This window comes from Mytilus galloprovincialis, chromosome 9 (assembly GCF_965363235.1).
Source record: "Mytilus galloprovincialis chromosome 9, xbMytGall1.hap1.1, whole genome shotgun sequence".
Taxonomy (NCBI): Eukaryota; Metazoa; Mollusca; class Bivalvia; order Mytilida; family Mytilidae; genus Mytilus; species Mytilus galloprovincialis.
This window is the reverse complement of record NC_134846.1, coordinates 79,119,350-79,146,572: the sequence shown is the minus strand read 5'-3', so window position 1 is coordinate 79,146,572 and position 27,223 is coordinate 79,119,350. Positions and strand designations below refer to the sequence as shown.

Sequence of the window (27,223 nt, the reverse complement as noted above, 5' to 3'; positions counted from 1 at the left end):
ATGACAATTGCATCATGTACAAATATCAAAAGCTTATTCATACCAAAAATGTGTATCTGGAAGGGTTGAGAATGGCATTCTTGTAAAAGCAGTAAAACTAATTCCATTCGATATTATCACAATGCTAAAATAGGGAGTGCACAATTTCATAGTTTTTTTTTCTTGTTTAATGTCCAGTGTCAATTATTTCATGCATATTCACAAAGAGAAACAACCAACACAATATAATTGGTAAGTCCAGCGAGGTTGGAAATTTGGACTGCCACTTGTAGAAATGGAATATTTGATAGGGATAGGGATCACGATTTTGCCTGACAACAGGCGACTCAATACCCTTTCATACTGTAGGTTCATGGCCCAAAAAAATAGGCACATATTAAAATATTTATTACAAAGATTTTATTTCCTTGAGATTTTAACACAATATACAAAAGACATATTTAATCCTAAATGCAACAGGAGTATTACCAAATGTGTTTCCTTTAGGAATGTAATAATGACAACATATAAAGTGGTGACGTACCATCATCAACCTTCTGAAGTGTTATTGCTACACAAATTCTGGTTTAAATTCTTTATAAAAGAAATAAGGCAAGACAAGTTATAATCTATCTTTAACTTCAATTTAGCATAGAAAAGATAATTTTAGTCAAAATATTCAAATTAACAAATATTCACTTTGCAGGATTTTTTTTTAATGAAATCTCATATGTTCTTATAAAATAGCCAAGATATCCATTGATTGAATAAAAATATCCTTCAGTAACAAAATGTGAGTAGCAATAAAATATTGTCTGCATGAAACTAAGCATCAACTAAATACTGACCAAGAGTTCAATGCCATTTATAGTAAGATTGTGAAAAGTACAAATATATAGTTTTAAGTTGTGTGGTAGTAGTGACCTCATAATCTGTACTAGAAAATTTTGAATTTGATTTTATTTAATTTTTTTCCTGATATGTGGTAAATATAAATTTTTCATTTTATTGTTTTTTTCAGTCTTTTTTCTTCTTCTGATATGTGAAAAACACAAATATCAATAATACACTTTCAATATACTTTCTTTTTTTATTATTAAGAAAACAGGTATATGAGGTCACTTGGTGATGTATAATGGAATCAAATGGGTAATACTGCAAAATTAAAAGCACTTCCACACACCAAACATAAAAAGCATGCACAACTCAGATCATAATAAATATGTGTTTAACACAAAACATACAACAATGTACAATAATTCCCTGCTTTGGTTCATTATTTATGAGCTTTGATTCATGATCGATTTTTCTCATAAAATTTTCTTTTATGATGTTTTTCATATGATTCTTTGTTGTTAAAAAAACATACCTCACATATCCACAGAGCATGATTTAATGAAGACTCTCCATATAAACTTGGTGCTAATTATCAATTTTTTCTTTCAAAGAACTTATATTTTATCAGAAGTTGGCCCCGTACATAATAAAACTGAAAAAATTTACCAATCAAGCGAAGCAACAATAATATACACACTATATAATACAAGCTATTGGCCAAACTTCTAAAAAAGGCTTAATTCTCAAAAAAAGATTGAATATTTACTAAAACAGGTCAATATATACACAATTATTTTATGATTACCCTTTTCATAAATTTTATCAATTTTGTGTTTTTTTCCTATTTGGTAATATATAAAAACTCTAAAATATTTAGTTTTTGTAAAAATTATCAGCAAGGTTGTTTCATGGGTCCAAAATGCCAAGCATCTGAAAGTGAAGCTTATACATGATTTCACTTTGACAAAATATATCTTTCTAACTGTATAGGACTCACTTTCCTGTATTGCTGTATTTTTGACATACTTTGCTAGTGCCAAAAAAAAGGTACTTTGTTGTAAACAGAATTAAGCCTTTTAAAAAAATATTTACACCAATACAAACACATGGTTATACTGAAATTACTTGACAACCAAATTTTAATCACTTCAAACCAACATAATTTAAGTTCACTTTTTTTTTAACTTCAAATTTTGTATATATAGGAACACCCTAATTATGTTGATATACAGATAATACAAACAGATCCTAATCAGTCGGATAAGTTAATACATCTCCTACTGTGGAGTCAATTATTTTCGTGGATTAAGAAAAACTTACATTTACGTGGATATTTGATTTCATGGTTATTGCCAATCTCAACATTCAAAGCCTATAAAAAATTTGCAATTCTTGAACATTTTTGAATTCATGGTTCGCCTGTACCCATGAAATCCACGAAAATTGGTATCCAACGAATAATAATGATTCCACAGTATTCAGTTTTTGTACAATATTGCTCAAACTAATATGCTTTTCATAGTGACAAATAAAAACATAGTCATAGCTAAACATATTTCATATCAATACATGCATATTTAATTATTTTCTTTATTGTAATTATTCACATTTGTTAACCATACAACACATTCTAAATCACATAAATCTAACAAGTTTCTTATGCATGTATTAATCAGTAAATATAACTCAGATTTAAAACACCTCAATAAGTTGACATTGATATTTACCCAACAGGTTCAATTTGGTAACAGAAATTTATTAAAACTTATTTTTGTCAAAAGTTGTGAGATAGCACAAGAATGAAAACAGATTAACATGATATCCTTGTGACGAGGGATAGCTGCCCATAATGTGATAACGTTATATGATTAAATGAAGAAACCTCTATGTACAATCTTTAGATGGTCAAAAACAACAAATGTGGACCTGCCACCCAGAATAATCTATTTTAAGTTTTTTGGTAATTTTATCTGGTGGTCCTCATGCCTTATATCATTGGCCCTATCGTAATGTTTTATATTATTCAATATTTATCGTATATTAAGTTGTTCTAGTTTAAAAATTCCTGTCAATGAATTATGTAATTTACACGATTTCTTTCAAATGTTGAAACAGGATAACAAGGAAATATATGCAAATAATATTAGTGTTAGAATTATCCAACAAACAGAATCTATAATACATCAAATTAAGGCAAATAAGTTTATGTAACAAAATTGAACTCTAATTTCAAGATTTAAAGCAAAAAAATATTCCATAATGGGAAAAATGCTCTCTCTCTCTCTTAAAAATATAACCCCAAGGAAACAAAGTTAGGAAAAATTTCCCATAACCCCTAATGCTTCCAAAAATATCAAGATCAATCATTTGAGAGAGTAAGAATTATGTTAATACAAAATTAATACATCAATTTACATAGTAAAATTCATTATTACATAACAAAATCCTGTAGAGGCAGTGATCAAACTGAATTTCAATTTTACAAAGCTGCATTTTTCCTTTTGAAGTTGTAAGAAATGTCATCTCTTGTACTTAATTTTTTATCAAAATCACCTTGATCTAAATTGTACGGGAAAAGTTGATATAAAAATATCTTTTCTCCTTGTATCTTAACATGATCTCATATAGTACTGTTATGTGAATAACCTGAAGGCTTTGTTGGCTCGTAGACTTAAAATTTCTGATCAACTTGATCAACATATCACATTTGTTATAATAATTTCACAAATATGTGATGAAATTTATAAAAAAATTGAGACCAAATAAATTACATAAATAGATTCTTAAAAATTTCTGTACAATTGATTCAGTATGATACAAAAATGTGAAAAACGTGACTGTTATGAATCAAATTTGGCTAATGATATTGTCAAGTGTTGTTATCTATAGGCACTATCTATGGCTAACTGGACCATTGGCAGTCCTTCCACTTGGAAACGGTAACGACATTTCAATATCCACAAGCAATGAGAAATGATCCGATGGAATATGTGGATGTGGACAGCCTACAACTTTGTTCTGACGAAACCATCCCTCATCTAGTGGACCAAGCATTCCCAATAGATTGAAGTGTTCCCGTGAATAGAAAATATAGTCAATGACACCCTTGAAGTCGTACCTGCAAAACAAATTACTTATATTAAAATAATATCATCATGTTATATCTACTGAGATCAATAATATATCTACAGAAAACTACATTTAGGTGTTAATGTTTCACAAAAAATATTACATATGTAACAACAAGTTAAAGTGTGCTCATGTTTCATAATAATAATAAATAATTATTCAACTTATTCAGCAATTTTTTTCAGTTTCAGTTTAGACCCTTAAATGACACAAATTCAGTTCTAACTGCAACATTGACTAGCAATCCTATTTCTAAATGTTTCTTTACAGTTTTTTAATATATGTTTAATTAATTTTTCAACTATCTAAAACGAGGTCGGATATATTTACAAAAGATTCCAATACGTTTGTAATACATTAGAGAAATGAAATAAGCAGAGAGAGAAGAAAAAATATCAAAACAGTAGTATCCTATAACTTTAAGGGCATACGATACAGTTACAGGGAAGGTAATGACGTTGCTAACGTAAAATGTTATTTTCGCGACGTCAAACTATGACATATCGGGAAAAGATGCATTTTTCGACTGATTTTTATCATTCAAACTGATTTAATTTGAAAACAAGTGCATGGACCCCTATTTTTTAAAATAGCAATTTGTTTCATTTTGCAAGGAGATTATGTGACCCAAATTTTATAAAACTGTAAATAGCGCAATTTTTTTAATTTTAATAAACATGCAGCAAAAAATGACGTTTTTTCCTCTATTCATGAACATTTGATAAATATAGAGTTATTTCGAAATAAAAATTGCATAATTTTTAATGATAGTTATAAAATACAGAAATTACCGATTATTTAACAAAAAACAATTTGTGTTTATCTTTCAAAGCAAAAAAGTTACGTCGTTCTTTCGAAAAAGAAAATACGGACACAAATCTGAATTTTGAGCAAATATACAAAATTTCGACCTCATTTTACTCAAAAAGTAGCTCATGAAGGTATATTTTTTATGACATATTTGATTTAATCAGGTAAAAAAATAGCCTATATGCAAATTTTCATCAACTTGTAAATACAGGTTCAAAACTGTATCGTATGCCCTTAAAACAAACAGCAATATTTATGTGTTTTATCAACAATCAGTCTAATAAAAATAAATGTCAGAGTTATTTGACATGTCTATAATTTCACAATAATATAAATAAGGAAGTAGTTTGTGTTTGTATTTGTATAAATAAAGGCATTTGACGAATAAACTTAATGATTGATAGTACTTAGGATATCTTATATTTTATCAAAGATCGTGAATTGTTGACATTCAATGCCACAACCATATTTTATCAGAATTTGATCATGAATTGTTGACATACAATGCCACAACCTTATTTTCCAGTCTTCCAATGGAGAATACTGAAATCTATATCCTATGTTTATATCACAAAGAAAACAATTATCATATTTGATAAAAAAAAAATTATGAATATTTACAAAGTTGATTTTATAGATTTCCATCTATCTTGTCTTCTGAATGAAGGTTATTAACCTGTATTGCTATCCTACTGAAATAAGTGTTTATTTCAAATAAAGGGTTTAATCAATTTCTGTTTATAAGTTTTGGTATGTTTTTTTTTCTCTTAATGTTTTCATTTGAGAATGACTATACTTACGTGTAGTTTGTAAAAGGCATGATATCGTCATAAGCTTTGTTAAGGCGGAAATCATGAGAAAGAATATCTTTTTCATTTTTCACACATATTCTGTGCAGAATTTCCTCATAGCTGATTTCTTTAAAATCGATATGATTGTTTGCCACTTTTCCAGAAACAAGATATTCCACTACCCCTGTAAGATATAATGAATGTATAAATGTTAATGTCATAATAAAATACTTAATTCCACATAATATGTTTTTGTCATTTGGTAAATGTACGAAAATTTTGCAACATATTCCGCATTAAAAAAAAATCATATTCACAAATATATATAAGTTTATCATAGAAAGGTGAAGCAAGTGACATTTAGATCTTTTTTAAATGGTATGTAGTTTTTAAGACGAACTATGAAAATTAAAATGACTTTACTCTCACCAAGTCTAAGCCTTATCAAAATTTTGGGAAAAAGGATTACAACAGTTGAGTTTTTTTACTCTCACCAAGTCTAAGCCTGTATCAAAATTTTGGGAAAAAGGATTACAACAGTTGAGTTTTTTACTCTCACCAAGTCTAAGCCTGTGTCAAAATTTTGGGAAAAAGGATTACAACAAAGTTGAGTTTTGTACTACATTTGAGAAAATGTAAAATTTTCCACAAATCAAAAAAATCATGTAAAAGCCTTCTTCTATCAATTTCATGTGAATTGCAAAAATAATTTTGAGTCTCATGAAGTGTGGCCATACAGTTGGAATGACTGATGGACTAATGTGTACCATCATATGCCTTGTCTTAAGACAGGCTTATAAAAATAATTCAATTCTTAAATATATTTTGTATAATGTGTATCATCATATGTCTTGTCTTAAGACAGGCTTATAAAAATAATTCAATTCTTAAATATATTTTGTATAGACTATTTAAAAATCAGATAAAAATGTGTCAGTTTTGTTACTAAGTTCAATGTATTTTAAAAATATGTAAAGGTTAATATCAATACTATTTAAGTACATGTACATGTATTTGTAGTGTCGATAACCTCTAAAAAATCTGTTACAAGTACTAGTGGTATTATAATGCATATAATTTGAAGGACAAGTTTAAATATTTGTGGTAAAATGACAATGGCTAAGAAATTTTATACAAATGACCTACAAACTGGTTTTGTATAATTCCCAATAAAATCTGTTTTACTAAAACTTGACATGATTCAGAATCCTATTTCAAGTGATTTTACACTTAAAAATTGTAAAAAAAATCAATAACTTTTGAACACAACCCATACTGGATCTATGTGAGCAGTTGGTTAAGAATATAATAATGAAGCTATCCTAAAGAAGTGGCTTAACCAAAGCAAACATTTTTTTGTTGGCAATATGGAAAGCAATTTGGCATCATCAAACTGTATTTTTGCATATTTTCATTATGTGCTTACTTTCACTTTCACTTTAAAAGAATAATTGGATGTTCCTCTCATTTTGTGTGGCCACATTTGATTGTTGGAATATAATCTCAAGTAAGATTCCTACATTAACATCTAGAAACTTTAAAATTGGCAGACAGGTTGACAAGCCAAAACTGTATACCTAATCGTGTTTGGTATAATTCAATAAGTTTCTTTTAAAAAAACCTTGACTATCCATGAGGGTCTTAAATGGTCAGTTTGTGGTATAAATAATCTTTGTTTTTTTATATACCTGAGTCGGGGAGAGAGTTGAGATCACCACACATGATGAGTGGTATAGTATTAACATCTGTAGTTCCCAGTTTGTAGCTTTGGATTGTTTCTTCTGTGATCTTCTTCAGTTCATTGACTAACATCATTGTCTGTATAAGTTTGACATCTGAGAATTCTGGATCCCAGTGAATATGAGCAGTAGATACCATTACAGGCTGGCGTATCTGATTCTCTTGAGGGTGTACTACAATAAAGACAGTTAAGTTAAGATAACTGGTCAGAGAAGTTTTAAAACAAACAATAAGAAAATCAATGAAGCGGATCCAGTTTTTAATGAAACAGTTGCAATGTAAGTTGTAAGAGAAACAGATTTACTGTCAAACAATAGGCTAAATTAGTCAACTATGTATATAAGAATAAGTTAATATCTGCTACAATGCAATGCAATGCAACCTTCAAAATTGATGAAGCCAGCCTACTTCAAACATTATTTTCATGTTGATGATGTTGAATACTTAGTAAATGTTTTAATGCAGAAGGAAGTCTAATATTTAGTCAACTATGAAAATCCATTCTATTCAATGTATTGTATAGAGACTAGTAATTTACTCAAACAAGCTCATTTTATAACAAAACGAAGATATTAGCCTTTATTTATACAATAGATCAAAACCTAATTGACCTGAGAGAAACAAACATTAAAGAGTTTTCTACATAGATGGTTTGTGAAGCGTATGGACTCATTTATAATGTTGTTGGAGATACATTGTTATACTTAAATTGAATTAGACAAAGGTTGTATAGCAATGAGAACTTTTAAGAACATTAGCAGTCGCATAAATATGAAATAGTCATTAGTGCTCATCCTATTGGTATAATTAATTCTCAATGACAATATTCTTTTACAATGACAATTTTTCTTTCAATAACTTCTTCAGATATTTAAACCATGATGAGGACCTCATCAATATTTATTTTCTTCATAACAAACAGCTGAAGGCAAACAATAGTTTTCTGAATCAATATACCTCGTAGTGAGCCCATGAATATGTTGATTCTCGTTTCATCAATATTTAATCATTGAAAATGCTTAATGATCATAGAAATTATGTGCCACATGACCTAGTTTCACAACCATTGGTTTTTCCTGTATTCTCTGGAGTAAAACAGATAATTTGCCTTCTCAATTTATTATTTTTAAATGATATATTCGGTTCACCTTATGCCTTTTAATGGACTAGTATAAATATTTAAAGTTTACAATTAAAAGGTAATTCAATAGCGATATGGGTTTTGTATTACACAAGGGTAAACTATCATAACAACAGTTGTTTATCTATCTCTGACAATAGTGTCAATACGACAGGAAACATTTTTGGAATCCCTTCAAGGAAATGTAAAACTGTTATATAAGACACAATTATATTTAGATCTTTTTTTCATTTTAAGAGTTGCATACTAGGAAATGAATACCTTATCAGTGTTTAAAGAGTTATTTATCAGATAGACCATCAGAGACACTAACTGGTAAAACATAGTCTGTTAAGATTCATTCTATTCCCATTGCAACTAAAGTTTGTAGAAATAAAATCAAATAGTCGCAACCTCATGAAGCAAGTCGGTCTTCAATAGTATTAAATTCAAATGAAAGACAAAACAAAGATCATCGTGTTTATGATTGATTCTTTGATTGTTAATATGTGCTTTACACCCCTTTCAGCACTTTTGGCTATATTACAGCAGTCAGTTTTGATTGGTGGAGAAAGCTGAAGTCTCTGTCTGAGAAGAGAACTAAGACTATATGCAGGAAAACTGACATTCCTTGTTAATTGAGATCTGAGTAGAAAGCACCTTGCCACAAGCTGGGTTCAAACCCACAAACTCAGTGTTGACAGGCTGGAGATCACCGCAGATGAACTATTTAGAACTCTCTGTGACAATGACCCCCAGGTTAGGTTCTTTTAGAACTCTCTGTGACAATGACCCCCAGGTTAGGTTCTTTTAGAACTCTCTGTGACAATGACCCCCAGGTTAGGTTCTTTTAGAACTCTCTGTGACAATGACCCCCAAGTTATGTTCTATTAGAACTCTCTGTGACAATGACCCCCAGGTTATCTTTTAGAACTCTCTAAGACAATGACCCCCAGGTTATGTTCTTTTAGAACTCTCTGTGACAATGACCCCCAGGTTATGTTCTTTTAGAACTCTCTGTGACAATGACCCCCAGGTTATGTTCTTTTAGAACTCTCTGTGACAATGACCCCCAGGTTATGTTCTTTTAGAACTCTCTGTGACAATGACCCCCAGGTTATGTTCTTTTAGAACTCCCTGTGACAATGACCACCAGGTTATGTTCTTTTAGAACTCTCTGTGACAATGACCCCCAGGTTATGTTCTTTTAGAACTCCCTGTGACAATGACCCCCAGGTTATGTTCTTTTAGAACTCTCTGTGACAATGACCCCCCAGGTTATGTTCTAACAGTATGCTTCTGACGATACTGTGTTTTCCCCCTCCCCCTTTCTATAGCATTCAGTCTTATGTTTGGTCAAGTAATAAATGAATTACTGTTGATCTGTTGTCCAATACTACAGAGGCAGTGCTATTTATACATTAATAATACACATGATATTGAAATAGGAGTTATATATAAAATGATACAAGTTTTCTTAACCTATTTGTTCCTGTCCTAAATGTGATATTCATTCCTAATGTCATTTTAATAAAGCACGATGTATGACTGAATATTGTCTTACAGTCTCAATAGAAACTTATTATCTTAGAATCGTGACACGACATATAAAGTTTATAGCATAATCCTATACTTTCATTTGGATTTTTAAGAAATAATATTACGATGATGACATCTTCTCAAATATCATACAGGCTGGTGTAACATCCAAAGAAAGTAGTTGTTTTAATGTCACACAAGGGTAAGAGAGGTTGACAGGTATTTGTGTTCTGTCTGACTGCTTTGTACCATTGCTTAACATGGTTATTTGTAACATTATCATATTACTTAATATATAGGAGATTTAACATTTTCCTTTAAGTACTTTTCTCTAAATTTTAGCTGATTTACACATTTCCTAAACAGTTGATTATTTTTTGTAATCAAGATTTGATTTACTTGATCTCAGTTCTTCGATGGTCAATTTCAATTATAATGTCCAATTTTCATGCTTTCCCCAATTTTACTATTGTGAAATCACGAAAAAGAAAGGGATGATTATGGCAGATGAAGTCATTGTTTTTACATTAAAGCTGCATAAAAAATGGTTAAAAATCTTTGGTTAATTTTCTTCTCCGAAGAATTTAATATGGATTGATACATTGACAGCATGAAATCTCATTTGATTAATATCAAAACTGGTGAGTGTTACAACACGTCAAAATGTCAATAAGTAAACCCTACTTTAACGCCCAGTGTTATAGACTATGTGGGTTTTTAATCAGAGATGCAAACTGTCACACTGAGAAGAACTTGGGGATATTAGCTGCTGTAATATGAGGTTTAAAATTACCATTCTCATAAGCTCCTTCTTTGGTTTCTAACAGTGCTGCCAGACCAATGTTATCCTTCGTCATTACACGATTCAACATGTCATCGGAACCTTCAGCGTTTGCCATTGCTAACTTGTTAAATTCTATCAAATGTTCTTTCACCAGTGTAAATCTACAAAGAAATGCCAAAACAGTTACTGTGGTGCCTATCTAATTTTTTATTAAAGGACTATGTATGTTAAAACAATAAAAAAAACCAAGGAAATCCTAGTACATGTATTAGTATAAATCTTAATGAACAAGGTTCTAGTACATTTTCAGATGACTTTGGTGATAAAGGTAATGTTAAATATGACATTTCATACCTAAATAAGTTAACGCCTTTTTAAACTTTGTTAAATCCTGTTTTAACATTAACATAAATTACAAATATTCTTACTTCTGAAACAAATTGTGTTCCTGACTAACAATATTTCATTTCATATAAGTTAGTCTTATCATCTAATTAATGAATTCAGCATGTAATGGATTAAAATAAGAATCACTATGTTAGGAAATACAATTTGCCATGCTTATGAAATTCACATGCCAAGTTATCTTGGTTTTCTTCAATCTCATTTCAAAACCTCATTAACTTGCATAATATCATTTGGAATCAGATAGACCAACTTACCAATTCATAATAGGTTTCTGACAATTCCTTAAAAAACATTTGGCTACAATTTAATTTGGATTATATTTCAATAACATGAAATATTGGACGGGTACATGTATTACTAGATCCAATTCTTTTCTATAATAATTATATCCATTTGTATAATGGTGATTACAGAGAAAATGCAGTTTTCTAATTTCTCTGATTCTATAAAAACAATACTAGACACATTTGACTGATAGTATGTAACAGGTTTAAATTAAAAGATGTAAAAATCCTATTTGTCTTGTCAAAATCAGTAATGAAAATTGTAATTACTTTTGCAATTTTTGATTTCAATTAAATACCATACAAACACTGATGGCATGGCTTTTATAATAAAATTACAGGTAAAGTTGTGTTTTTGATGGATGTCTGTTATCTTATAGCTTATTATTATATAATGTTGATCTTTATCATGACTTTCCCTTTTTGCTGGGTTGATGTCTACTTAATGTTAACCCTTCTTTGGTGTCCTTTGTTATATGGAGTTTATGTCTCAGGACCTGTTTTTGGTGGGTCTGCCAATAATTGGTAAGGACATCGAAGGGACATGTGGAAAGAAGCCAATGAGACAGATATAGACTAAAGCCAAAAGACTAGAAAAGAACATCTTCATATCTAGGGCACTTCACAATAATGAGCACATAAAAATATAGTTTATGATAACAAAATTAATTGTTTTTCTCTTTTTCATAATGGTACAGGTTTTCTTTTCTTAGTATGACTCAAGACTGCCCTTTACTTGCCATAATAGATTATTTTTATTATCAGAAACAAAAGATAATGGAATCTAGAAAAGAGGGATACAGATCTGACAAAACTCTTTCAAAATAAATCTCTAGAGCAGATACACTCATAAGTCTTGTACCTCTCAGTACAATTGAATCATCTATGAAAAGACCACTGCATCCTGTATACCAAGTATTGGCTAAAAATCCATAATCTCCACTGGATTACTGTTATATGTCCATGTAAACATCAGACATAAATCAGGGATACTTATCTAAAACCTACTTGTTAGTTCTATAGAATATGGCACATCCATCAACATGTTTTCTCTCTGATTCTGTCATGGTTCTGGCTCTAGATTTAGCTGAGAATATTCCATCATATCCAATGGCTTTGAGATCTGGAAGGAAGAAGTTGTAAAACTGATCGGTCTCGACTTCCTGAAAAAGAAAGCATAATATTGCTAGACTTTAAAACATTGAACAACAATTTTAACTGAAACAGACAATCATCATACTCAGTAAAGCCTTATTAAAATGTTGGAATGTAAATGTTATAGCCAACCCAGACAGATGACATAATCTACACTCTGATAATGCCGGTACATTTCATTATCACCAAAAAAACAGATTTTCTAGACTCAGGGTGATTTAAAGCTAGACTTATAGAAAGGACAATTGTCTATCATTGAAAACCATACATAACCTCAACATGTCTTCTGGTTTTTGTGTTGTTAGGTTACTGTCTCATTATACTCCATATATCCTTTAATTTATATTAAACTATTTAAATATAAGGATAGGAAAGAGACACAGTATCCATATTTGTTGTCCATATATAAAGTGTAACTTTAGAATTCTCATCCTTTGTTCTACATTAATAAAGCTAAATTAACAAATTTATGGAATCAACCTTTTTCTGACCTTTCTGAAACATCTGCTTTCAACATGTAATTGTAATATTGTCATCCAAAATAAAAAAAAATCACATCTGCCCAACTGCAGAACAGGTCTAGTGTCAAATCAGTGTAAATGAAATGGGTTGACATGTGCTACTGACATATTTATCTTATAATTAGCTATTATCTATCTGCTATCCTATTCATTTATCTGTTATAGTTTATTTTTAGCAATCTACCATGGTACGGAATTCAAATTTTTGGTTATAAAATTCAATTCAGACAATTCAAATTTAACCATTTATTCCATGAAAAAACTTCCCTTTACTGGAAGGGAGTAAGTGGGATCTCTAAGGCTTATTTTCCTTTTCTCCCCTGATTGTAAGGCTTGTTTAAGAAGGGTGAAACGATGTTCTACCCTACCACCACCCTATATATCTTTATTTTAATACCTGTATGTGTATTCTATCTGAAGGTTATGGGAAAACAACTAATTCTCTTATAGCGTGCATATACCTGGAAGTGACATGTACGTTAACGACCATTTGTCTCACGATATTGCATGTACGTTAACAACTAAATACGTTAATGATCTATTACAACTGAAAGTTAAATATACATCTAATACAATGTGTGATTCTTTGTCATGAGAATGGAGTAGGAAAAGTCATGCCATGCCACATGTAATCATATTTCTAATTATGTCAAATAACACTGCATTAAAAATGTACATGTTCAGTATTAAGGTCCTAGTAAAGTCATTAATTCCCTCAATGAAAAATAAAATATATTGATATGAATATTCATCCAAACTCTAAACTAAAAGAACATGAAGAAGATTTGGGCCTTGAAATTGTAGAATGTTTGTAAAATGTCTTATTTGTTTATATAGACTTGCCATGACCTTTCATAAGAATACTACAAAGGATAGAATTGACTTTGTTGAAGACTTTTGTCTCAGTTGTATAATTTTCCTTTAATGAAACAGTTGTGTACGTTTTTACTATAATAATCTAATTTTTACAATTTTTTCGTGATATTTTGATTTTCAGTCAGATTGAATCTACAATGATTGAACATGTGTGACATACCACAACTTATATACAGTAACAGCTTGCCAATCAAAGTTTTACAAGAAAAACATTATATGTTATTTCTTAAAATAGTAGAAAATAGTAGGAAGTTTATGTATATGTATGACTTATAACAAAGAAAAAGGTCTCTAGTAATTCTTTAATTATATAGTCACTTTTAGTTGTAACCAGATAAGTTTAACCATAAAAGACAACTAACTCTAAACGTAATAGAAATAGGTTGAACATCTTGTGAGAATAGTTATTGGTTGATATACTCTAAATATAAAAAAATTTCAACAAATATAATAAACTGGCCTCAGACTTATTATTATATATAAACTGGGTTGATAATTAGGAAAATCAAAATCTCAGTCATTATGAAGCCTATAAATCTCAATTTTGTGGATATTTCTCACTTCATTCATAATATTGCAATTTATTCATAATATTAAATATTAAAACAGTATGCTCGTCATTTTAATAAGTAATTCTGATCTTTTGACTGTTTGTGTAACAACTAATACTAAAATAGACCCAAACTTCAAAAACAGCACACCATATCTGAGGACAATTAACCATAAACGGTACACATTATCACTGAGAAGTATTACTTTGCCTTTTACGGTAAATTACCAGAGGTCACCACTTTTTTAGAGAACATGTTATAATATATTCATTACTAAGGAATAATCTTCTAGAGGTCACCATTGTCATAAAAGCCAACTTTTAAATAATACTTCTATTAACATACAATCCATTGTGTCTGTACTTATCTATATATGTTATCATTATTCAAGGTTTTGTTGTAGACATTTGAACAAAACTTCTTATTTGATATCCTTTGTGACAGTTATGTTTAATTAATCATTAAATATAAAACGATATAAATTTAAAATAAAGTGGGTTAACGAAGATGTCATCTAGCAAAAGCTTTCTCATCAATATTCCTTTGTCTTTAAACCATTAATTAATGGTCTATTAAATTTATAATATAAATCAACATGATTTTTCGTATTCTAATGTCATTTTGCCTGGTAAATCAATATTTGTTGGTTAATTTTCTTCAACTGAATAATTTGTTATATCATTTTAGCCATTATTGACAAAGAAGTGATCGTATCATTAAAGCCTACATATAGAGTATTTTATACCATTTAATTTCTTATAAAGTTAGTGACCACTAGGTCAACGAACCCCATAACCAAACCAGGTTACAATATGTTTCTTAAAGACCTGTCTAAGTTAAAAGTGATAACAAACTTCAAATATGGATTGTTTTTAGAATAAACATGATTTGTCTATAGCTGAAATTTTTTCTGCACTAGGTCAAAAGTCTGGACTATCAGTCACAAAATAGAATATGTATGAGGTTTACATTCTCTGAATTCTTTAATAAATATATAACAGCTAACAAAGGTACACTACAGATATATTTTTGCTTGTCTTTTCCATTTTACCTCCTTTCCTTATTTACAACTAAATGTGATTTATCACCTTCAGTCACTAGCAATACAACAGATGCCACACTGAAAAAAATTCAACTTTCCATAGTACCTTAGCTCACCCCAAATTTTGATGGGGTTGTACTTTTTAATAATCTATAGTGTAGTGTTTTGTGGGCTGATGTTTGTCTTTTCATTTTTGTTATGTTGCAATGGTGGTATTAGATTGACAACTTGGTATCTCCAGTTTTTTTTATTTATATTTATATTGTCTAAGACCAAATAATGTATATCTAGTAAGCCTATCTGTCTATTTTTTAGTGAACCTTTGTTGTTGGGTTGCTCTGACATTGAAAAATTACCAATTTTTAGCATAAGATTTATAGGTACGAAAATAAACGTAATCTTATTTAATATTATGTAATTATCTTCAAAGTTAAATGAATATTCTGCTCATTTTTTGTGGTTTCCTGTATCTTTCAAGTTTAATTTATTATAAATTAGACATGATTTTCGGCATGCAAATATCTTTTTTTTTTTATAATCTGTCTTTCATTTCCTGACTTTCTAATTTTCTAAATGACAAAATAATCATGCTGTCTTTTACTCAATCAATGGTGACACTTTTTTGAGGTTGGTTTACAAAAATAGCATTTTACTTGTATCTTAATTTCATTTGACATATCTTTAATACACTTTTTAAGCATATCTAAGTTACAAGTTTTCATTTTGCTTCCCCCGTCTTTTTTGAGAAGACTACTAAATCATTTTATCTCAATTGTTCTTTTATATGAAAAATACAATTTTTCATTAAACAAAGGAAACATGTTGTTCCCCCATCTTTTAACTAAAATTGAGAACATGTTAAAGAGACAACAACCTGACCAAAGAGCAGATAACATAAAGAATACATCTAAATCAATTTATCTCATTTTCTTTTTTTTTTTAATAATTTTTCTTTCCATTAAACAATGGAAACCTGGTCCATTAAAAAATGGAAACATGTTGTATAAATTTATGTCAACTATGAAAACAAAGAAATTCAGTTAAAAGATTTGACTGTTGATCATAAATATCTGTAACAGGTTGTTTTTTTCCATTGTTTCTTTGTTCTCTATTTCTTCCTGATATAGATAATTATTATCCAATTCCAACTGACTTGATAATAAACAAGATCAGGATGTTTTAAGTCCTACTTAATATCATTAACTATTTATCCAGGAAGTCAGATCATTTACAGGCTTCACCAAAATACTTTAAAGTGAATACATACATACAAACACTCAAACAAAAAACTACATTTTACATTTCAATAACTTTTGAAGGTCAACTGAGTAACCGAGAAAAATTAAAACCCCCTAAAACTTGTTAAATAATAGCTGCAAATATTAAAATAAAAGGAGACCTAATAATGTACAATTTCATTATAATATGTTTATTATTTATTGCAGAATAATATTACGTAAAATATTTATAAGCCTGATAAAGTCGACAGAAAATTTCATCTTGCATATTTAACTGTATAATGAAAGTCTTTATCACAAGTAAAATAAAGCCAGATCATTTTTTATCACTTCTGTCAAATTGTCAATTCGAACATAGCCATGCTTGAAAACAATGTTTAAACATGTGCTGACTAAAAGTAGAAGCTTTTTGCTTCCATGAAGTCATGTATAAAACCACAGGTTTTAAATCTTCTTATCAATTTAATAAGGATTTACACAATAGTTATGCAAATGCACCTGGGTTTCCCCATTTTTTTATATATATTTTTTTCTTTTTTGTAATAAAAAATCAATTCTACCTTATTTATCTTTCTTGAAGAAAACTTTAGAGAAATCTGATAAGAGAAAATTACTCGGATAATATAACGAGCACAAATCAATAATGATTAGTAGTATTGTTTTTATCATATCATTTTTTCCTTAAGATTCTGAAGTTGTTATGGAAACATCTATATAGTATATAATTTCCGGGAACATTATTGAATCCCATTACCATGTAATGTGAAATCTTAGTTGGACCATCAGTACTTGTAACAGATATCAAATCTAAAAATCTAATATCAAAGATTAAAATATGAAAATGAAAAACTTAATCTTGTAGGTTACAAAAACATATCTTTTGAAAGATATCTGAAATTCTATATATAATTGGGTTATTTTTCTTATTGATCTTTAGAATAGAAGGTCTAATTGTGGAAATACTTTGTTTTGGGTAATACCAATTTTGTAGGCGTATCTTTGTTAAATGTTTTCACAATTTGATTAGAATGTTGTGATTTTAGAGGTTGACATGTAGACACCTGTTTATGGTTGTAGACTGCAAGTTGGCCATAACACCTACTTTGGCTATTTATGTTATTGGGTTGCTGTCTAATTGACACACACCCAATATCTTTATTTTATTCATGAAATCTAGGTAAAGACGATATATTTTTTTGTATTGACTTTCATTTACATCCACTATCTAACATAAAGAATATATAATAAGTTAAAATTCATTTAGACAAAGCTTAGTCATTCATGTGTAAAATGTGAGTTAAAGAGACCTATATAGTTATTTTTGTATGAGCCTTTTGTTATTATCAATCACGTGTCTAGTACATTGTACTATGATTTGTAGTAACTTATATCTCATCTTTTCAAGTCTCATTCAGATATAAAACATCACTTAAGGTGACAGGAATCCTAAAAGGCCAAAAAAATAAGTTTTGATTTCTGCCTCCTTGCCTACCCTAAATTTTCAAGCCTTACAAATACATTTTACAGACATTTCTGGTTAAGCACTGTTAAAAATTCAGATATTTTTAGTTAAGCTCTGTTTAAGTCAAGATTATTTCCTTGTTAGCCTTTGTAAAATATTAAAAACATTTTTTTACATCTACCTACTCACGACAAGAATTCTTATTTTTTTATTTTTTGGGCCTTACTTACAATCTACGGGTACTTATTTGTTAACCCTTTGATCTGAACCTCAACAAAAAATTTAACCAGAGTAGTATATGGAGGTTAAGTTTTACTATCAAAAATATGTACGCTGGCATAATTATTATTCAATTTTACTTGGCCTCTACCCAAAACCTGAGTAGTCATACAAGCATCACCCCAGACAATCAAGAATGTGTTCACTGGCAGAATTATTCTAAAATAACTTGCAGTTTCATTTTACTTGGCCTCTACCCATGTAGGTTTTAAGGGTAATTAAAACTTCAGTCAATTGTCAATTTATCTATCCTCTTCTCAACAAATTAAACTGAACCCCTCCTTCATGCATGGAAACTTGTTACTTCTCTAAATGTTTTGCACAAACCAAACATCAGTCCTATATGATTTATAATTACTTTGTTGGAGTAAAAAAATATAAATTTTCCAGTTATTCAAAATATACTAAAATCTAAAACTATGCATAAAAACCCTATAAATAATATTTACACAAACTATAAAAATTAAAGACCATGAAAAAAATTGACTTTTCTCCCCAAAAGTAGTACATGTAATCAAGTGCAAGCTGCAGGCCTATGAATATGATGTCCCATTAGAATAATATCAACTATAGATACACTATATACAGTGCAAAATATATTTCTTGTTGTATCAACTTATTGACAGGTCTTATTTGTAAATGTATTAATATTTACTGCCTTCAACTTTGCACTTTTGTTTATCCATATTTAATCTTTAATACCACTTAGAACATCAGTCCTAAAGGGATTACCACAAGATGTGAAGAGCCTTATAATCCTTGTTAATCCTGTGTATTATAATCACAGTTAATGTGATTTCATTTCATGCTACTTTACATTTGTCATTATGTGACTAATTTTTATCAGGGATTTATGTTATTTTATAAGTAGTTACAAGAAAATAATATCTTTGGACCAGTTTTTCTCTCGTTTTAACTGATGGTGGAAAAATATGAATATTATCTATTACTCTCCATTTACCCTCAATAACCATTTGCATTGTCTAACAAGTTCAATTTTCATAATTTTAATTGGTGGCAGAATTTGTAGCCACAAACTTCATCTTATGAACAAATGATAAAGTCTTGCAATTAAAAAATACCTCAAAAAACAAATGATAGAAAATTTAAATATGTCTTGCAAACTATAGTGGTTGTAAGCAATTCCATCATAGTTTGTTCCTTTAGATGAAAAATAATAAAATTGTAACATTTTACAAACTACATGTATGTTCCAACTCCTTAAAAATCTTGCATTTAAAAATTTTCATTGCATTTTTTTTGTTTACAACTAATGAATTGCAATCATTAGTTCCATATTTTTGTCTCTTATTCAAAAATCACAATAATAAATGCACTAAAAAAAATTCTGAATTTAGAGTCGACTATTTTGAGATTGTCTGAACCCTCATGGTGCATTTTAAATCTCAGGTATGTTGTGCATGTTTTTTTGTCTTTATTTACCTGTAGACATATGATGTCAGCCCCATAGTGTTTGATCTCATCCATGATGCCTTTCTTACGGAAATCCCAGTTGAGGGCCCATGATGGACAATACCCGTACAGTTGTCTGGTACAATATTTATCACACAAGACATTATAGCACATCACAGTGAATGTAGCTGAAAAAATAAGAACTTATGGTAAATAACATAACTAAAAGCTGATTTGCTAACTTCCTGTTTAAAAGAAAGTTCATATTTTGCTTAGTTATTATTTTGAAGGTGACCTTATGTTTTGTTTTGGCTGTTATGTTACACCCATTTTGTTTTTCTGCTCCTTACCATAATACAAACTTTTTGTCTGATAAACTTTATCCCATATGTTTATATGTCTTGCATGCACAGTAACATTTATATTCCAATTATCATTTTTTTGTTGATTATTCTGAATGGGAATTTTTTAACTAATAATAACCCAGAACAAGTTCAGTATGCATTTCTCATGGTCATCATGTGCAATATTGTGTTTTGACTATGGCTAGGAGTCAGTACAAACATTGACCGATATTTTATTATTAACATGCTACTTAAGGGGGAAAGTACAGTAAAATATTAAAATATGTACAAATAACCTAAATAAGCTGAATTCTAATAAATGTTACAAAAAATCAAATATCAATACATTTGTTAATGACAATTACAAGTTATCATCTTGTATGTTCCATGTTTTTGTTTTGGATTTACCTACATGACAATATTCTCACATCATGTTTTACAAGGATGTGGTTGTGGGAAAGAAAAAATGTTCTCGGACGTCAATTTCTAAGAAATAAAACACCTGAAGATCAACAACAAACAAATTCAAGGTCTTGCTCTAATTTTCACTTAACACGTGTCCTTCTCTTGCTTTCCTAAAAACAACAATTTATACATAATGTTGGATAAAGCATGTAACAAGGATTTCCATGGAAAAAATTATCACATGCTTCTATCCTTTTTCCTTCTTTAAAAGAATTAATCTATTAGTTCTACCCTGGTAATATATTTCTTTTCTATTCTTCCCTGTAGCCCCTATACGGTGAGCCTATGGTAATCTATTTTATTATATTCGCTCATGTAAAAAGAGTGTAATCCATGCAATCAATAATGTGTGGGGTACTATCATAGACCATGTCTGACTGCGGAAACATTCGTCTTAAAGACATTGTAATTCTTTTAAATTTAGTATTTTTTTCTTAAATTTTAATTTTTCTAGTTTTTACTATTAACATATGTGATTAAACACTTGCAGCCAGCAGTCATATAAAAAGTACAGAGTTTTGTGGGAAAGAGGATGTGTATGTTTTGTACCTTGTATATTCGAAAGCGTAATGTTAAACACAGCAAGTCAATGTTTTATTGTGACCTTTTTATTTCCTTAAAATGTCCACGACAATGTAATTCACAGTTAAAATATAATCAAACATTTTAAATTAATGTCTTTATAGTTGAAACGTGAGAAAAACGCATAATATTTTGCAATTTTGTAATAGTAATGTTTTTGTTTTTAAGCGTTGTTTTATGATATATTACGTTCAATGATAAATGAAGAAATTATTCATGTAATAACAAGTACTGTAATGACATATAATTATATTAAATTCATACAATTGTATTAATTTACGGTTATGTAACCAATTCTAATTTATGGTCATGTGAAGGCATTTTAGATTGCATTCCAGTCATATGATTAATTTAGGTTAAAAAAATGTTTATGGTCCATCTATAGTAGGTCAAAAATATTAAATCTGGTCCATTAAGCTTCTACACAAATAAACAATCCCACATTATTATTTTACAGTTGTTAAATGTCTATTGCACAAAATGTCATATATACAAATGTCATATATACCTATGAAAGAAGACTGTTTATGATTATAAGAATATACCCTGCTTTCTGCTAGAAGGACACAATGCTCACAAGGCAAAAAGTTTAAAGAACGATTTGTCAACCTACATTTACCCGGCAACATAATTCTCACTGAGTAAACAGACTTTGCTCTTATTCTTGAACACTATAGACTTAACAGAAAATACCAGTCCTTAGCTAGTCTTTGTATTTAACCATATTTCATATTACTATTTAAACATGAACACAAAAGAAGGAATAAAAATGCATTAATAATAACATGTAGATTTTATAAGGGGATGTCACTTAACATGGCTAACCACATAAATAACCTTCAACACTGCATTAACATGTAGTAAGTCTTCAAGGACACATAAGGTACCCCTACACAACCACATTAAAAGAAAATTGATAAGATATTAACACCCTATTATTGTTACAAAAGATGTTACATGTAATCACCACTCCTACATACATGTACTACTCCCCCATTTACACCACATATGTATATAATTTCTTCACACAAATCTCTACATTTCCACCAGTGTATAGTAACAATGTATTTTATAGTCTTATTACATATATACCATGCTTTACAATAAAAAGAATTGTTTACAAGTAATAAAACTAATTCTCTTTGTTTACCACTAGTTCAAAGTTTCATTGAGGAAAAAAACATGAGAAAATTATCTAAACAACAAAAATGTTTTGACTGTGGACAAGATATATGCTAATAAAATTGAGAATGGAAATGGGGAATGTGCCAAAGAGACAACAACCCGACCATTGAAAAAAACAACAGCAGAAGGTCACCAACAGGTCTTCAATGTAGCGAGAAATTCCCGCACCCAGAGGCGTCCTTCAGCTGGCCCCTAAACAAATATATACTAGTTCAGTGATAATGAACGCCATACTAATTTCCAAATTGTACACAAGAAACTAAAATTAAAATAATACAAGACTAACAAAGGCCAGAGGCTCCTGACTTGGGACAGGTGCAAAAATGCAGCATGTATAAAAAAAAAGCCTGAATTAATATTGCTGACAAAAATAGGACCACAATTTCTTATATATATGTGCATCAATGTGAAGAGTATTTTGCATGTATGCTGCAAACAGGATTCAGATATGCCACTGATCAGAGAATGTCAGTAAAAATTACCAATATGATAGACCAGATTAGTACCAAATATCAAGAAGCTAAATTGAAAGTAAAGCAATAGAAATGTGTCAACTGGACGGAGGCAAACCTGTGTAACCCCTCATTTGAAACAAGGGTTTAATTAATCAATGTTTATAGACAAAAAGAGTTTGGTGATGTTTGCTAAATCAACTGAATGCAAAGAGTCAACACCTTGAAACACACCTTAATATTTTATTTTGTCACAGGATCTTTTAAGGAGACTCCACTTCACGCTAGTTTACACACCCACTTTAAGTTTCTATTTCTAGATATCTATTTTTTGGCAATTAAAAAGCAATGATAACTATATTTTTATCTGTACATTTAACTTTGTAAGTAAACTTGAATAAAAAAGTAAGGCGTCATCAGACATGGTATACGGTACTTGTATGGTAAAGAGTCATTAAATAAAAGCCACTTTAAGAAAATTGTTGATCAAATTAGGTAAACCATGAGGCAGAACTTACTAAGTTAAGCAACAATGACTAAATATATATATTTTTTCATCAACACCTGATAATATCTAGCCTTAAAATTTAAGTCTGCCAGTAATTTATGTATTAATAGTAAATTGCTTTAAAGTGCAAAAATGTAAATTTGAGACTACAGAAGATAGTCATGCATCCTTCATTTTACTATTAAGGTAAATAAGGAAAACAAATAGTTGCTGAACAGGATCAGAAATGTAATAACTAATTCTTCCCTCAACAATTAGCCAGATTAAAACATGCATAATACTAAAATAAACTTTGATTATACCCCTGTAACAGAGATAGTAAAAGTACACGGAACTATTCCCTCCTAATTGTCTAAATGGAAATAATATGGTGTGTATTTTCTTATCACATTCAGAGTTATGAAAATTCTAACTGCAGAGGAATAATGGAACTCTGGTGAAAGGTTGTCTCATTAGCAATCATACCACATCATCATATTTTTAAAACACATCCTTAAAATACAAAACAACAGATCATTTCCAAATTAAAATCTGAATCTTATTTCTCTACTCTCAATGAAGTCGCAGAATCCACTTGCCTACTTCCTACCATATACACTTTTCAGTATATAACACTTTCAGAGAAGGGAAAGAACTCTTATAAAATTTAACGAGCCCTGCTTTCAGAAGGGGACATAACCTGTACACTTACCTGTTGCTTTGGTCTTGTCGGGAGGTGACAGGAACATCCATTGCCTTTCTGGCGGGGCTGTGCTATTGACTACAATAGAAAAACACCAAATAAATTGGTTTATATTTTTATTTTATAACAATTAAGGTAAATATTATTATGAACCTTAAAATCATTAGAAGAAGCAACAAAGAGATGGATTCTGAAGTGTAAACTTGAAAGCATAATATTTAAAATGTTATCAGAAGTCTTTTTTACCCTCTAAAAACTAGGTGAATGACATTGTCATTCTGACATTTGATCTCTTTGCACTAGGAAACCATGTGACAATGAATTAAATTATGATTTTTTAATAAATGAATGATTATTTACAAGTGATGTATTTGCTTTTGATCAGCCAACAGAAGACTGGATAAAGGAGGGAGAGTTGAAATACACAAGACTCACTTAAACCACATATTTCTGATTTTTATAAATTAAAATTTGGAAAACCATTTAAGAATTTAATCTTTCGCTACACTGTGACTTGAAGATGACAGATGACAGAATAAAGGAGCCATTTCTTTGCTTTGGGTTTTGTTAATTTGTGCAAAATTTAAAGCACCATTAAACCAGCCTGAATGTCACTATTTAAGTTTTCTCTGACGAGGCAAACTTGATCCAAGACTTCAGTTGTCACGATCATTTTTTTTTTATAAACTTGGTCAAAGAAAAATCTGCAAAATGTGATAAACTCTGCCAAGTTTTAAGAAAAATATATAAGAATGTGATTCTATTCCATTCAAGTTCTCAAAGTTTTCTGGAAGTTGTAACTGTAAAAAATCCCATCCCAAATTTTGACCAAGAAAACTTTGATAGTGCCTTTTACATTACACATCATTTCTTTTCAAAGTTGATTCAGTTAACTGCATGTTTCTAAACAGTTTACTGAAAGTAAATATAAGTATTGTACTTATTGTAACAGCCTGTTGTAACAGGAACAACAAGACGTTTTTTCTTTCTCTTTTGGGGTCAACAAAGTTGCATATGACAAGCGAAAACCCATTAAAAAAATAAACACAGATTACAACCACAGAAAGACATGCTGGTATTAGCCTATCAATTCCATAGACACTTCCCATATTTTTATAGATGCTTTGTCCAAATCAAATCATACCAGTAAAATAAAGCATTGATTTTTGGGTAAAACATATGAAAATTGAAATGTCTCAAGGCTGAGTGACCTAATTCTGTAGTCAACCAATCAATACATCCCGTCTTAATGTGAATACTTAAGGTGTACTAACCACAGCAGTTAATACTGTATTGTTCTCTAACAAATCATTAGAATTTAATGACCATTATTGTTCAGTATCAGATCGACCTATTTCAAGTTCTTATATTATACATGGCATGTGATGTATGATAAAAGATTTAAATTAAGCAATGTTTTATGTCCTGAAATGTCTTTGATGGTTTATAAGAAATATAATTTCGTTTTAATTTCCATTTAACAATTATTTTCACTATCATCTTTAGGGAGATCATAGGAACAATATATACAATCAAGTTTATTAATTCTAATCGTTTAACATTTTACAAGGCAACTGTACAAGACAATGTTCCTCCAGGCAGACATCAAATTCAAAATAACAGAAAAATACGGTTAAGCTTTCATCTTTGATTAAACAATAACACATCCAAGCAAAACTTTACCTCAGCTTATATCATAACTGCAGTAATCCATAACCAGTTAATGAAAATTCATTGTTTATGTTTCTCAGTAACCACATTAGCTTGAAGGTCGTAACATGTTTAGTATTGACACAAAATAGTAACAATGTCCTAAGAATTCAATGAGACAGGAACAATATTTAACAGTGACATTTGTACAACCAACCAGACCTATTAACCACCATCATCAGGCCTAAATGAGGTCATATAAGTTTTGGAGCACTATTTTCATACTCACTCAGAATTACACTAATAAAATACCAGATTTTTAGGACTAAGCGCCAAAACTCCAAATAAAGTTCATGGAAAACAAACTAAATGCATATCAAAAACACCCAATAGTCAACAAACTATCCAGAGGACTTGAACTGAACTAATTGCCTTATTGCATATCCATAACATAATGTGGGGTTTAGTATGACCAGTCCTCCTTTCCAATCCTTACTGTTATACCACTGTCCCAGGTTATTGGAGGGTTGGGATCCCGCTAACATGTTTAACCCTGCCACATGATTTATGTATGTGCCTGTCCCAAGTCAGGAGCCTGTAATTCAGTGGCTGCCCTTTGTTTATGTGTTTTAGTTTTCTCGTTTGAATTGTTTTACATTGTCTTATCGGGGCCTTTTATAGCTGACTATGCAGTATGGGCTTTGCTCATTGTTGAAAGCCGTACGGTGACCTATAGTTGTTAATGTCTGTGTCATTTTGGTCTTTTGTGGATAGTTGTCTCATTGGCAATCATACCACATCTTCTTTTTTTATCTTATCTATTTAGACCATATGAAAAATCCATCAAGCATTAAAACATAATTGAAAATGTTTTGATAAAGGCTGTTAGTGATTTAGCCCAAATATGAACCCAGGCCTTATATACGGCCTCTGAAGATGTAACACTATTATGTTTGTAAACACTTGTATTTAACTCAGTTATAATCCTTCAAGGTAAACTACTACTGTTTATACATTATGGATTTTTGCATAATAATTTTTACTTCAGCTTAACTGCCACAAAGAAAAGTAATTACATATTTAAAATTATGCAATTTTTCTAAAATGAATAGAATGTTAAAAATCCATTAAAACAATTAAAGCTTTGCCTAATAATTCATATCTTCTTATTATTAAAAATTTTTCGGTAAAGTTATATTTGATTTTTGTAGCCATGAGTTACATAATAATTGATAATGCAGATTCAAAATTTTTTCTATTATAGCCATAAGGAACTTTCAGAAATTTGATTCTGAAGTATCTACAGACGTTCATCGTCCATTGCATTTGACCCACTTGGTGAAGTGTTGACCTATTAATGGACCAAAAATTTGGAAATTGGTGTATTGAAAATGTTA

At 29.9% G+C, this 27,223-nt stretch overlaps 1 protein-coding gene across 8 annotated transcripts in view; it reads right to left on the bottom strand.

Moving 5' to 3' along the window:
- Positions 1-372: 372 nt before the first annotated feature.
- Positions 373-27,223, bottom strand: part of LOC143046060 (CCR4-NOT transcription complex subunit 6-like) — a 78,853-nt gene continuing 52,002 nt past the window's right edge. For all 8 annotated transcript variants that reach the window (XM_076219035.1, XM_076219034.1, XM_076219036.1 and 5 more), the window contains 7 exons: positions 24,186-24,254; positions 19,989-20,146; positions 12,430-12,584; positions 10,739-10,890; positions 7,235-7,459; positions 5,556-5,730; positions 373-3,934 (listed from right to left, as the gene is read on the bottom strand). In XM_076219035.1, the coding sequence (XP_076075150.1) occupies positions 3,709-3,934; positions 5,556-5,730; positions 7,235-7,459; positions 10,739-10,890; positions 12,430-12,584; positions 19,989-20,146; positions 24,186-24,254 (1,160 nt within the window). In that variant the 3' untranslated portion in view covers positions 373-3,708. The remainder of the gene's footprint in view (positions 3,935-5,555; positions 5,731-7,234; positions 7,460-10,738; positions 10,891-12,429; positions 12,585-19,988; positions 20,147-24,185; positions 24,255-27,223) is intronic.